Source organism: Oratosquilla oratoria, chromosome 41 (genome assembly GCF_046742065.1).
Source record: "Oratosquilla oratoria isolate Oo_2021 chromosome 41, ASM4674206v1, whole genome shotgun sequence".
Classification (NCBI taxonomy): Eukaryota; Metazoa; Arthropoda; class Malacostraca; order Stomatopoda; family Squillidae; genus Oratosquilla; species Oratosquilla oratoria.
In genome coordinates this window covers 26,769,697-26,784,696 of record NC_134817.1, presented here as the reverse complement: position 1 = coordinate 26,784,696, position 15,000 = coordinate 26,769,697, and the positions used below count along the sequence as shown (strand labels likewise).

The 15,000-nt window shown below is 41.8% G+C and overlaps 1 protein-coding gene across 1 annotated transcript in view; it reads right to left on the bottom strand.

Moving 5' to 3' along the window:
* Window positions 1-15,000, bottom strand: part of LOC143021066 (organic cation transporter protein-like) — a 43,340-nt gene that overhangs the window by 11,589 nt on the left and 16,751 nt on the right. Inside the window, exons 2-12 of the mRNA XM_076178284.1 lie at window positions 12,100-12,371; window positions 11,581-11,677; window positions 11,165-11,266; window positions 10,905-11,008; window positions 10,321-10,475; window positions 8,051-8,260; window positions 7,472-7,560; window positions 6,595-6,713; window positions 5,928-6,142; window positions 4,963-5,144; window positions 2,209-2,381 (exon numbers count right to left, since the gene is read on the bottom strand). Coding sequence (XP_076034399.1) covers window positions 2,209-2,381; window positions 4,963-5,144; window positions 5,928-6,142; window positions 6,595-6,713; window positions 7,472-7,560; window positions 8,051-8,260; window positions 10,321-10,475; window positions 10,905-11,008; window positions 11,165-11,266; window positions 11,581-11,677; window positions 12,100-12,305 — 1,652 coding nt within the window. The 5' untranslated portion in view covers window positions 12,306-12,371. The remainder of the gene's footprint in view (window positions 1-2,208; window positions 2,382-4,962; window positions 5,145-5,927; window positions 6,143-6,594; window positions 6,714-7,471; window positions 7,561-8,050; window positions 8,261-10,320; window positions 10,476-10,904; window positions 11,009-11,164; window positions 11,267-11,580; window positions 11,678-12,099; window positions 12,372-15,000) is intronic.

Sequence of the window (15,000 nt, the reverse complement as noted above, 5' to 3'; positions counted from 1 at the left end):
TAGTAATTCTAGTGTGGTGGTCTGATTCCTCTTGAAGGAGGGCCTCGACGCGAGAGGGGAGGTCTTGGAGGATCTCTAAAGAGGTCTAAGCAAGGCAGTGTTGATTTAGGGAGGCTTGCAATTTCTTGATCTCTTCTTGCTTATTTTGGAGTTGCCTATCGACCAGCTTCCTGCGACATTGTCTGGTCTCGGGGGCGTTGCGGGCTGCTTCATCGTGAATTTTGATATTGCAATTGTTGGGTAGCAGGTCCTTCTTCAGGCATATTTGATTAAACTTTGCAGCAGCTTCTGCATTCACGAGTTTTTGCTAACATTTTTAACTTTTCTAACACTTGAACGTTGAATGTGGTTGAGTTGTCTAATTATCTGGCTGAACTTCATTGGTAATAGATGTAAAGACAATTCCTGCTTCTTGATTTACTAGTAAAGCTTTCGTCTAAATCTAAGGCATCATCAGTAAATCTTGATTATATAGATAAATGGTGACAGTAAATACAAAACATTTGGTACCAAAATATGAAAACGTTCCATCTCCTCATTAAGAATAGCACTAGCCAGCGGTACTCCAACGCAGCCACCTTGTGTTTGAATACACGTGTAAGAAAGGGAACTGTGAAACCCCTTAATGAAAACTACATAGGGTCGACTACGACAAAACTACCAAGGCGCCTCACTCTTCACCTCTCTCATGGAGCTATCAAAAAACACTATTTCGACACACATCATTCCCCAGTAACAAGAAAGGATCTGGAAGTAGGCACAGTCATCCTATAGAGGGAATCGAACTGCAAGCGCCTTCACATCCTAGAAACTCTCTACATTAAAGGAAAAAATCACACAATGAATAGACAAAACCCAACGCAATTCATCATTCCTACTTCAAAGTATTTAGATCACAAGCTTAGGTTCACTACTAATCCACTGGGTCGAGCTACGTGTCCTGTTTCTTGATTGGCTGTCAGGATCATCTGTCACTTCTAATGATCCACTGTTTTGTATTTATTGTCACCATTCATCTCTGTATCCACGTTGTACTGAAGGTGCCTAAGAGTTAGGCGAAAGCTCTACTAGTAAATCAAGCAAGAATTGTCTTTACAATTAAGTTTGGTCAAGTGTTAGAAAAAATTAAAATGTCAACAATAAGTTCGTGAATGCAGAAGCTGCTGCAATTTTTAATCAAATCTGCCTGAAAGAGGACCTGCTACCCAACTATTGCACACACACACACACACACACACACACTGTGGTTAGAGCTCTGGCCTGCCACTACGGAGGTCCGGGTTCGACTCTCGCCCGGGGCTGAAATAATATCAGTATCGCAGCGCTGAGGGGTGTTACTCCAACTCTCGTGGGCGGGGAGTTGGGTGTGTGTGTGTGCAAGGTCATAGCATTACCCATAGATCGGACCTACGAGCTCTGAGCTCTCTTCCAGGAGGGAAATAGCTGTCGATCACGAGTCCAACACGTGATCCAAAGACCAAGTGAAATACACACACACACACACACACACACACACACACACACACACACACACACACACACATATATATATATATATATGTATATATATGAGTATATGTATACATATATATATATATACTATATATATGTATATGTATATGTGTGTATATGTATACATATATATATATATATATATACTATATATACATATATCTGTGTGCGTGTGATTCATCATGGTCTTAGATCTCGTGTTAAAATCGTGATCGGCAGTTATTAAATTCCCGCATGAGAGCTTAGAGCTCATTTATGACCAATCTATAGGTAATGTTGTGACCTTACACGCACACAACTTCCCACCCACAAGAGTTGGAGTAACGGCTCACAGCATAGCGATACTGAAACCACTTCACACCTGGGCAAGATTCGAACTCTACCGCCGGAGTAGTGGATGCGAACGCTACCACTGCGCCGTCGAGTCGTGTGTGTGTGTGTGTGTGTGTTTGTGTGTGTGTATCCATATATGTATATATATGTATATATATATATATGTATGTATATATATAAATGTATTTATATATAAATGTATATATATATGTATATATATATATATATATATATATATATACATATATACATATATGCATATATACATATATATACGCACATACTCAAAATAAATGCTAGACGATGAAACGAGCTATTAAGGTACTTTTTCATTCTGAACTGAAGAGGAACTTGGACACTTACTTGAGCTTCCAGGGACAATGGAAAAAGGTCTGGTCCTTGCCGAAGTCTTCCCCGTCCTGGAGCGTCTGTGGAAGGTCGCAGTGGAGAGTCTCCGGGAGGAGGAGGAAGGACATGCCGCACAGGACGGAGGCCACCCCGAGGATGGCGCTCGGCAGGAACCACGCCAGGTTCCCCTGCGGAGGTCAAAACAATCACCATAGAGACCATACATTCGTATTCCCATTCTGAGTACTAGTACAGTGTACTGTACAAATACCTTAAGTTACACGCTCTGGGAAGACGAAGAGTGCGGGATGATTTAATAGAGGTATACAAATGGGTCAAGGGCTTTAGCAAGGGTGATGCAGGCAAGGTCATTATATTAAGACAGCAAGGCAGGACTCGTAGTAATGGGTTTAGACTGGGCAAATTTAGGTTTAAGAAGGAAATAGGCAAGAACTGGTTGACCAACAGAGTGGTTAACGAGTGGAATGGATTTAATAATAACAGTGTGGCGAGAGCGGAAACAATTAGCTGTTTTCAAGAGAAGATCAGGTAACTTTATGGATAGGGATAAAAGCTAGTAAGGGACATGGAACTGCCTCATGTAGGCCTTATGGCCTCTTGCACTCTCCTCCATTCTTACGCTCTTAAGTATGCCTGGGGTTGTCTGTATGTTTTTGTGGCTTGTGAAGTCTTCAAATTAGTGTCTGTGGAAGCTGGCTATATGTACAGGGCCTGATGAGTGATATCCTGTCTTTTCGTCATTCTAGTTTTCTTTGATATGATGACACTCTACATATTTCATTCTGGTTATCGTTCGACAAATTCTAATTGAGATGGTGACACATTTCTGGTGCTTACGCCAGGAGGCGCTGAGTAGATGTGGCCGAAGCCGTCACCTTTGGACTGTTGAGGCAGGTAACTAACAGTCACTGATGCGAATCGGAGAAGAATGCAGGATTCGAACCCTGAACTAAGCGAATGCGAGACTAGCACGCTCCCGATTACGCCACCAGTGCACAAACATAAAAACTGCCAAACAAAATCTCAGATTGACATTCGACAATCAGGTATGTACATATACATAAAAGTATATGAAAAACAGTAACGATTTGATCTAGACAACTCATCTGAAATAAAACAACATACGTGTTGTGATTCCTAAAATGTGCAGAGGCGTTTCTACCCGTATTAACCAACGAAAGACAGTCAATTTTGTTTAACTAAAGGGGAATTTAATGGGCCATTTTGTCTTGTTATATATAACTACAAATAATAAAATGCTCTCAAACACACAGATAATAAAAAGGCTTGAAATGAACGATTGATTTGGAGTATACTGAGAGAAAAAAAATACGAGTTGGGTATAGATTCTGTTTCCAAAAATACTTCAGCTTTGGTCAGAGCAGACATCATGTGAGGATGGAACCTTTATTAAATGTGCTACGTTTCGCCTGAAAAGAAACTTCAACCATCGAAACGTTGTACATATAATAAAAGTTCCATCATCACATGGTGTCTACTCAGATCATTCTGTCGGCAATTGCCATTTAGAATCATACTTCAGCTTTGTTTCAAAGTGAGAATGGTCTACCATTAGTCACGTCACCTCTCATCTAGTGCTCTCGACGACCCGACCAACAACATAAGGCACCTCAAGTGGTTCTTGATCCTTCAGACGGAGTGATAAATCACGAGACTTCGGTAACCTCTCTGCCTCTGAGGTCCCACTTGTACTGATGCATCACTGTCTTTCTTCTTCCCCCAGTCCCCTAGGTCGTGTACATTGTCAACACTTCTGCTACAGTGCCCGTATGGTCCTTTATATATATATATATATATATATATATATATATATATATATATATATATATATATATATATATATATATACATATATATATATATATATATATATTTATATATATATATGTATGTATATATGTATATACAATATATATATATATATGTATATATATATATATATATATATATGTATGTATATATGTATATATATATATACAGTATGTATGTATCTATATATGTATATACATGTTTATATATATATATATATATACATATATATATGTGTGTGTGTGTATACATGTATATATATATATATATTATATATATATAAATATATATATATATATATATATGTATATATATATGTGTATATACGTGTATATATATACATGTATATATACATGTATATATATATATATATATATATATATATTACATTTCTAAACCTTGTTCATTGATTATATTTGGATTTCTAAACATACTGACAGAGTCTAGGTACGATTTCAATAGGAGTCCATTATATAACAATGCCTGAATTGTGTAGCGGCAAAACTGCAAAAAATAAATATGAAATACCCGCAGATGGATACTTCAGATAGAAAAAAACACGGATAAAAGTATACCAATTCGAAGTCAATTCTAGGGCCACCAAGATTATTATTATTTTTTATTTTTTAAAGTTCTAGTCATAGACAGGTGGAAGGACGTCAGGCAGAAGAGGATTGCAGAGTCTCCCAGTAGAGGGAAAGAAAGAGTGATCAGGTTTCAGAGGTAGCTTTGAGCCAGGTAGTAGGGGTGAATGTCTGTAATTCGTCAGTAATCTTGACTTTAATTGTCTGTCATGCTTAAAGAAGTCTATGAAGTAGTTGGAAGGTTACACTTACCGCGCTCTGAGTCAACCAGAACTGTCTGTCATGCTTAAAGATGTTCAAATGTCATTCCTACAACAGCGTAACAAAAACTGACCAGGAACACGATGAGTGGTGAGATCATGTTGGCCACGTAGCCGATGATGTGGATGAAGGCCACGCCCTGGCCGCGGACCTGCGTCGGCAGAAGCTCCGCCGCGTACTGTAGACCGATGTTGATGCCCACGTTGACGAAGAACCTGGCGATGATGGAGGACACTGCCACGCCCCAGAAGCTATCTGTGGAAAGATTAAAGCACCAGTTCATGACAGTGCACCATGTGCGCTGGTGGCGTTGACGGTAGCGTGTTGGTCTCGCATTTGCTCAATTATGGGTTCAAATCCCGTACTTCTTTCCGAGTCCCAGCAGTGACAACTTCGTGCCCAGCTATTCAGTAGCTCCTGGCAGAGGTTCCTCAACTTGATAAAAAAAATGTAGGCGACAAGGAGACGTACCCCACGATCTCCGTGTGCCAAACGGACACGCACGACACCCGGAGAGATCATTGACCCAAATGTTCTTTGTTTTTTTTTTTATGCGTTGTTCTGGGATGAATGAGTCAAAGATAGTAAGGGTCCCTTGAGAAATGGCAATATTGCTATAGAAAAAAATATCATACGGGTAAATTCAAACCTCCTGTTGTTACCAGATATGAGCCTAAATGTGATGTACTGTACTTCTGAGTATTAATTGAAATACTATTCTAAATAAAATTTACTGAATGATATACGAGTATCATGGATAAGAGTGAGCGGGAGGTAAAAATATGAAATGAGTAGTCAGTGTCGTTAGACTGTAAAAACAACAACAACAACAACAACTAAACTATGAAACAAAAATTTGGAGATTGAAAGGATTGAAAAGACATCAGCGATCCATTTAGCTCGATGCAGCCGTGTGGTTCCTTTGATTTTAAATAATATTGTTTAACTAGAACACAATCATAACTCTAACCACACGTCCTGAAAAGTTAACATTGGTTGGAAGAGGTTCATCCCGACCAAGTGAGGATAGGTTCTCACCTGCGGGCACGGCGGTGGTGACGAGGGAGAAGATTCCGCACATGACCATGCAGAGGAACCCGAGCCAGCGGCGCCCCAGGCGGTCCATGGTGAGGACGAGGAGGATGTCGGCGGGCAGCTCCGTCGCCGCCGCCAGCGTGAAGGTCAGGTACAGGTCCACGGGCAGGTTGACCACGTTCCGCGTGTGACCGTCGTAGGCTATCGTGAGCATCATCCTGTTGGTGAAAGAGTGTTCACGTCATCGTGGTCGAGATGCGAAGCCCTCCTATGCTCTGCCCAGGTCTCACCCTGGACTCCTAAAGTATTCCTTAATTCCCACTGTCACTTTGACGTCACTTGTGTCTTGTCTGCCCACATGCTTTGCCTGACACTCTCCTCGAATTGTTGATATAGTTTGCTTAACTTCTTCCAAACCCCCCAAGAGATGACCCAGATACCAAAGAACTTAAACTGATTATCTTCAGATAGATTTATTTCATTCTCATACGAAGAGTTTCTGAGAAGGATTAGGTACAAGAAACAAGAAGAATGAACGGTAGACTGATGGGAAGATAACATGGAAAGAAAAGGTGGAGATGAAAAAAAAAAGACTGATGAAGAGATCGGGAGAAGAATTGCGAACGAAGAGAACAGATCGAAGGGACGGTTGGGTTGGGCGGTCACTTACCATAGGAACACGAGGACCAGCGTGATCTTACGGAGCCGAGGCATCCTGAAGAGATCAATCACCGTCGGCGTCGAAGAGGACGCGGCTTCCTCCGACTCTCCGTTCGCCGAGGCGCTCATCTGCAGAAGACAAGGGATCCTGGTTGACACACGTCACATGCATGGGATAACAAGCTGGAGATGAAATTGGTAAAGGTGGTTTGTGAGACCCTATAGTGGAGGTGCTTGTGCAGTTGAAGATGTGTATATCCTAACAATAATGTAAAAGACTGACCACTCACTGGTTTGTGAGTGGATCGGTTGCCAGTGAGGAGCAAACCTCAAAGTGAGATCTTACTGTTGATATGTAGATATTATCCATGGTGTTTAGGTACCATCTTGTTTAGTGATTTGGCGTGTGTGTGTGTGTGTATGTGTGTGTGTGTGCGCGCGCGCGTGCGCACGTGCAATTGTCCGTGATGTCCCTGCCCTCTTCTACGGCAGCGGCGGATTCGAATAACCTCAAAGGGAAACCAGACGGAAGTAGAGATCCTTCACACGTGGGCCAGAGAGTTGCCCGGGAGAGTGTGTGTGTATGCGAGGAGGGAGGGGTGTTCCCGGCAAATAAACTGATGGTTACATCTTCATGTTCCTTGCGCACTGCCCTCTCGCTCCCCACGGTACCCAACTATCTTCTCATTCGTCTTCTGAGTGATCAACCTTTGAGCTCAACTAAGATGGAGATACAACGTTCTCTCTCTCTCTCTCTCTCTCTCTCTCTCTCTCTCTCACACACACACACACACACACACACACACACACACACACGTTTATGCAAGAGCATATACATTCTTCCGAGGAATGAAATGGCATACGTACAATACGAAAGCATCACTCACTTCGAAGTCCTTGATTATTTGCTGCGGGATGGTGTGGCCGTTGGTCTTGGCGATGGACTTGAGGATTGAGATCGTCTCCTGCAGGCGCCCTGGTCGACAAGAATGCAAGGTTAGCGGAGTGCATGAACCGAAATGGAGGTTGGGTTAGAGTATTTTACGAAGAGAAAGACGTTTTATTGAGAGAATAATCTTCGAATTTGTTCCCAGTGTTAGATAGGAAATGGACCCCCCCTTGGAAATGGAAAAAGGATCCCTCTATGGGAAATGGACAGCCTCACTCAGAATATTAGAAAATATTATTTCATTCTATTTATAAACACAAAACACATCAACATTTGTTAATAAGTATTGTTTGTTAAATATCTAACCAAACCTAACCTAACCTAATTTAGCCTAACCTAACCTAACCTAACCTAATGATAATGCATTGGATATCTTAGTGGGGGGTCCATTTTGTATAGAGGGGTCCATTTTTCACCATAGGAAATGGAAACCGGAGTCCATTTTCCGCCATAGAAAATGGACCACGGGTCCAATTTCAAGGGTGAGGGGCCTATATTCCATTTTTCACCGGCTCACCTTGCGACAGAAGCCACCTGGCACTCTCTGGTATGAGGAAGTAGCCGAAGCAGGAGAGTGCCATGGGCACCCCGGTGACCACTGAGAGAATTCTCCAGTTCTTGAGTGCCAGGGCCATCCATGGCACCGCTATGTTGCCCAGCGTGAAGAAGATGGCGATGGAGGCGTTGGCCACGAGGGTCCTGTGTCTCGGGCCGATGTACTCGAGAACTGAGGAATCACACGAAGAAGAAATGACGTCAGAGGGTCTGCGGTCAAGGCTCCCTCGGTTGTCGACACTTGCGCACTCTATTTTACTGGTTTTTATTTATTTAAATGAAGAACTCACCTGCTCTAGGAGCTCTCGATTACCTACTTTCTTGCGTACACACATATAAGAAAAACAAGTTTAGTGACTGGAAATTACTTGATTTGTCTACATTTTTAATTGCTCCTTGTTGTAAATGTAGGGACAACCGTCTACTCAGTTGGCAAGACCGTTACTGTATTTTACCAGAATATTTATTGTAGTTCGTACCGCCAAGATGAGAAACACATGAAAGACATCATACATAGAAATTGTAAGCCAATAGGTGATTACGATAACTTAAAAGTTATCATATTCTATGACAACCCCCGTACCTGTTCCCTTGTTGTGAAAAACAATCTGTCTGACAATGGCGGCATATTATCGAGAACCAATGTCATATATGAATATCGCTGTACAACTGGGGGCTGCGCACCCCGTAATTCTTCATACATTGGGTTCACGACATGCCAACTGAGTAGACGGTTGTCCCTACATTTACAACAAGGAGCAATTAAACAACACCACCTCCAATACCACCAGGCTTTAATCGATAGGAAGACAATCGTGGATAACACCAGGATAGTTGCACAATGTGCCAAAATTAAGGAACTAAAAATGCTTGAAGCCATCCACATTAGGGAGAGAGCTCTAATTATTAATATTCAATGTAATATGATTTCTGCCATCCCACTATTTAATTCTTCCACGAGATTTGGAGCCCAACAACAGCAACACCCACCTCCTTCCTCTCCCCCTCCCCCTCCTACACCTCACCAACCCCCACATGACCAGCGCGGTGACCCAGCGAGAAGACCTACCTTACCTGACTCCCCCCCTCTCCCTCCCTCCTCCTCCCCCTCCTCCTCCCCCTCCTCCTCCCCCTCCCCCTCCCCCTTCCCTTCCAAGACGTAGTGCCCGGCTACATAGCGGGTCACGAACCATGCACCGTTCCCAAGCGGCCCATATTTAAACCCATGTTGTCTGTACACCATTGTCAATTGTGAATCATGTAGCTTTGAAAATTGTGACTTTTCTCTTGTAACTATTCTGAAGATGACTCCCTGAAGTCGAAACGTTAAATTAAATATGGAAGAATTTGGAAGGCTTGTATTTGCCCACCCTCCTGAAATGAGACCTACTGTGAGGAAAATTGAAAATCTCAGTAAGAAGATTAACCAGTGCCAAAATGCTGTCGTGTTTAACTCCGTGTGTATTAGTGAGAATCTGCGCCCTAAATATATATATATGTATATGTATATATATGTATATGTATATATACAAACATATACATATATATACATATATATATGTATATATATATGTATATATATGTATATATGTATATATCTATATATATATATATGTATATGTATATATATGTATATATATATATATATATATATATATATATATATATTCTGTATATATATCATGAATAATTCAGTGAACTCTAAAGCCTCACTGAAACGGGGTTAATTTAGTAGCCGCTAGCGCTAGCTGCAAGTGAACCTACCAGGCAAGTAAGTGTTTACACTAGGATAGTTTGGAGGCAAGTTGACTAACTTTCCGTTGATACTGGGCAAGTAGAGGGTTAATTTACAAGTTTTTAGCACTAGCGGCTACCAAAATAGCCCCGTGTCAACGGGGCTTTAGTGCTGGTCCTAAGCCCGTGTAGATGGGAAGGGATGCGTCAGTAGGGGCTTACGGTGAAGAATCAGTAGCAATATATTGGGTTTCCATACCAGATCGATCGAGGCCCGGGTTTCCAGCGTCTTCTAGCAGTACTCTTGGTCAATAGGTTACAAGTGGAATCGACACGAAACACACAAACACACACACACACACACACACACACACACACACACACAAACACACACACACACACACCTATATTTGTGTGTGTGGGTCGCATATGTGCGTGAGTACATGCATTTGCAGAGTACGCGTGAAACGTAGTTCGTAGATGGCGATCATAGCTTACCGAGGACATACATCATCATGAAGCAATTGTCGAAGGTGAGCCCCATGAGGAACCGGTAGATGGTGAAATCGACGATGCTCTTGGAGAAGTACGTCAGGAGGGACGCGAGTGCCGCCACCAGGTTGGTCCCCACCATCACAGGCAGGCGGCCGAACCTGACAAAGGGCAAGACCATAAGAATGGAAGAGAATATAAGAGGCCATAAGGCCTACACTAGGCAGTTCCATGTCCGTTACCACCTATCATCCCCACCCGTAAAGTTATATATGCTTATCTTAAAACAACCAATAATTTCAGCGCTCACTGTATGGTTACTAAATCTATTCCACTTGTTAATGACTCTAATGGTAAACCAGTTCTTGCCTATTTCTTCCTTAAACCTAAAATGTCCAATTTAAATCCATTACTGCGAGTCCTGCCCTGCTGTTCTTAGTATAATGACCTTGTTAAAGCCCTTGCCATTGTAGCAATTCTTCGAGTAAAAGATGACCATAGGTTTTGTAACACCATTTCCTTTGAACATGATCACCCGTATGACAGGAGAACATAAGGAATATAGTTGTTGTGAAGACTAGGGCACTCACCTGTCGGCGGCGTAGCCGGCCAGGAGTCCGCCGACGATGGACCCGGCGAAGAACATGACTTGGGCGAAGGTGGCGTACCACCCGCGGCCGCACACCCAGTCGTACTGGCGAAGGAAGAAGACAGTCACCGACGTCTTAATGTATATTCGATGTCGTAATGATAGATTTGAGAGTACCATTCACAAGAACAATTGGCTTATGTGCAAGATGGCGGAGAATATTCAAGAAGAACAGCTACTGTTGGTACAAGACCGACCCACCTCTGACACGATCGTGTCATAGTTCCCGGTGTCTATCAAGTTGTACTCGAAGACCTTACACTCTCTGGTCGGCCAGGAAGCGTTAGCCTTGGTCACACCCTCCTAAAAGGTGAAAAGAAAGAGAAGATTAGGTTTACACATTCCTCTGTTGGTCAGCACACCTCCGTGTTGTCTCTCTCCTCTTGATCTCTCTCATTTAGTCTTTTATATTCTCTAATCTATATTGACCTACTACGATGAAAATAGCTCATCTTCATTTTTGCATTGCTCTCACAATTCTTATACACTGTACTGGATCTACAGTGGTGTGATAAACATTACAATACCTGTAAATTCTATCGGAGATGATGATGAAAAAAGGGGAAAACAATCAAACCTGACGATTTACATGGAGTGTAGCAGTTTCTCAAACTCACCCGCACAAGTCGTTCGTAATCAACATCGTAGACTCGACACGAGTCCCACTCCATCGCCCCACTGGCGTCTGTCACCCCGGGGACGCTGAGTGCCTTCCTGCGGCAGGACAAGAAAAGGAAAAGGGGTTCAGTCTGAGTTCCTCGATCCGGGAGTGTCCGCAACCCCATGGGGCAAGAGACAAGTTTCTTCGGGATGAAAGGACCTACACTTCGAGATTTATGAAGTTTTAGAATATATTTCATGGTAATAAATAAGGTAGTTTTGGATTTTGGGTCTCATAATATTGTTACAGTATACGTAGGTTTAGATCGACATAACAGATAAACCATGACGGGTCTATGTTTTTCTTTCACGTTGAAAAAAAATGGGGACAAGCGAGAGATTGGCTTGGTAGTTTGGAAGGTGCATGAAGAAGAAAAAAGTGTTAAAAGATGACCGCATAACTGCCGTATATGGTTCATCGTTCACAGTCGAAAGGATTGAAAGACTGCAGTACCCAAAATGCTTCCCTTCCCTACCTCTTCTCCTGGTCGAGCCCAAGCCTCTCCAGCTCAGGCACGTGGCACCAGTGGTCCGGCGTCAGCGTTAGGAAGATCTGCGTGATGTAGACGAAGGCCATGTTGGCGCAGAAGGGCGCCAGCGCGGCGAACAGGCCCCACTGGTATTTGCCGAACTCGCCGACATGAGGCAGGACGTCGTCGAAGTCAGTGTATGTCTCTGCCATCTTGGCGCTGTTTTCGTGGTTGGAGAGATTGTGAAGTCCCGCCCCCCCACTCCGTTCGTGGATGACCTGAAAGGTGTCCAAATCAAGAAATGAATGTATGTAAATGAATACTTATGTACAAACATATATTCAGGCATACACGCACACACGGATTGCTGGTGTAGTGGTTATTGGCGTCCTTTTAGTTTTGTTCCCATGACCTTGTGATTCTCTTGCGTTCCAATCCAAGAAATTTTCTTTCTCAGCTCTATTCACCCACTTTGGTGACCCAAACACCACTGTCTGTCAATTGAACTTAAGTTGCAACGATTTGTGGTGGGGTCATCAATGTGGTTAAGGTTTTGTTTATTTCGTCCACTCAGCCATGACTGGCCACTACAAGAGATGAATATCAACTGCCCTCAGACATAAGTCTGGGGCCTGGCATAGGATAAAGTTATGACGTACTGACACACTTCTGGCACCCTGTTGCCAGGTGGAACTTGTAGGTATAACAATATAGATAGGTATATATATATATATATATATATATATATATATATATATATATATATATATATATATATGAGGAACCTGCATGTAAAATGATTAGCGGTAACGTAATACGAAATACATGAATGCTTATGGAATAGAGATATGGCAACAGCGCCAAAACTGAATGAGTATATGGGGCACTACTAAAGTACCGTACGTAGGTCTAACGACGCACGTAGAACGATTCCGTAATGACTACGCAGACTACATACATAAAAAAAATACTCTATGGGGATTAAGTACTACATGTACTATATAGGGAATCATTACTACTTATACCATAAAGAGAAGAATGACTATATTGTAACACATATACCAAATATACTATAAGTAAAAAGAAACATTACTACAGTTTTACAATGATGAAGCATACCTTTCGCTACGATATAGTTTTCTTAAATGAAAATGGATTCAAAATATCTATTCATTATTCTGGCCTCTGCATAAACTTTTCCGTCACCTGTGAACCTAGAGTATTCCTTTTGCTTTATCAGTGCAGTGATACCCTTTTCAAAAATCCTCTCTTCCTTTTATACGGATTCTCATGTTATAATTTCTTGTCTTTTTGTACCCTTCCATAGTTATCACATTTCTTGACTTCTTTCCAGTACTCCTTGTGATATTTTTATTAATAGATCGTCTGGTGTTCGCTACAGCAAGACCAATAAAAAAATATGACCCCCCCAAAAAAAAAAAAATTTAAGTTAAAGTCCTCCCCCCGGCAATCCGTTTTCTATGATAAATGATATTTGGAATGAGTTGCAGAGGTCTAGGAACCTGCCTCGTGTACATAGGTACATGGTAGAAAGACGTAATACAGTGGCAGATTTTTTATTCCAGCATTTGATAAAAACACTTCAGTGAGAATAATTGAAAAGACATTCAATGCATTATTGAAGTTAAATATTTAAAAATGTAAGATGAAGTATTACTTTTGCCCAATATTTTGAAAGAAACTAAATCAAGTGAGAAGATATACTTCAATTTATATTCAAAATGATCGTATGCGTGCTGCAGAGTACATCTTTTTAAAAGCGTCATCTATAATTACAAAATTCAAGTTAGCTCCCCGCCAAAGCGTTGTCTATATTTACAAATTTAAGATTAGGCCCTCCCCCCCCCCAAAAAAAAAAAAAAAATCCTGGATTCGCCATTGGAGGTCATTCTTTACCTGTATTTACCTTATGCATTTACCTTATGTATCGATCAGTAGGTACCCGCGAGGGTAAGGAGACCTTACCCAAGATGGTTCTTAACTGTAGACCGTTACTACTGATATACGACTAACGATACTTAGAAAAATATATAATATACACTTATTCTTTTGCTGCAGCAGGCCACTGAAATCTCTAATGATAGATACTGTTAGGATATATAATGCAGCCAAGGGCCAATCCCCACACGAAAAAGTAAAAGCTATAACAATGACAACTTTTATATATATCTAAGTCTAAATAAAAATATTCTTCTAAAAAACGCTGTGGAAGTCGGGGACAGGTGGTATTACGGTGACACTTTGTCCTAAAAATATTCTTGAAAAAGCGCTTGGGTAAGTCGGGGTCAGGTGGTATTCTTCTAGGCGGTCTTCTTCGCGTTCTTCTTCTTCTTCTTCGCGTTCCTCCTCCTCTTCTTCTTCTTCTTCTTCTCGTTCTTCTTCTTCTTCTTCTTCTTCTTCGCGTTTTTCTTCGCGTTCTTCTTCTTCTTCTTCTTCCTCGCGTTCTTCTTCGCGTTCTTCTTCCTCGCGTTCTTCTTCGCATTCTTCTTCGCGTTCTTCTTCGCGTTCTTCTTCTTCGCGTTCTTCTTCCTCGCGTTCTTCTTCGCGTTCTTCTTCGCGTTCTTCTTCGCATTCTACTTCGTGTTCTTCCTCGCGTTCTTCTTCGCGTTCTTCTTCCTCGCGTTCTTCTTCGCGTTCTTCGCGTTCTTCTTCGTGCTGGGTATCCCGTGTTGGGGTTCCGCCCCGAGGCCGAGGCCGAAGGGGAAAACGAGGGATTAGAGCGCGGAAAGCTGCGGCCGTAGGCCGCTGTTTGCGCAGCCAAGCCCCCGGCGAAGCCCGTGGCTTGTATATGTAGATGTACATATATATATATATATATATATATATATATATATATATATATATATATATACACACATATATTCATATATACTGTATATATATGAT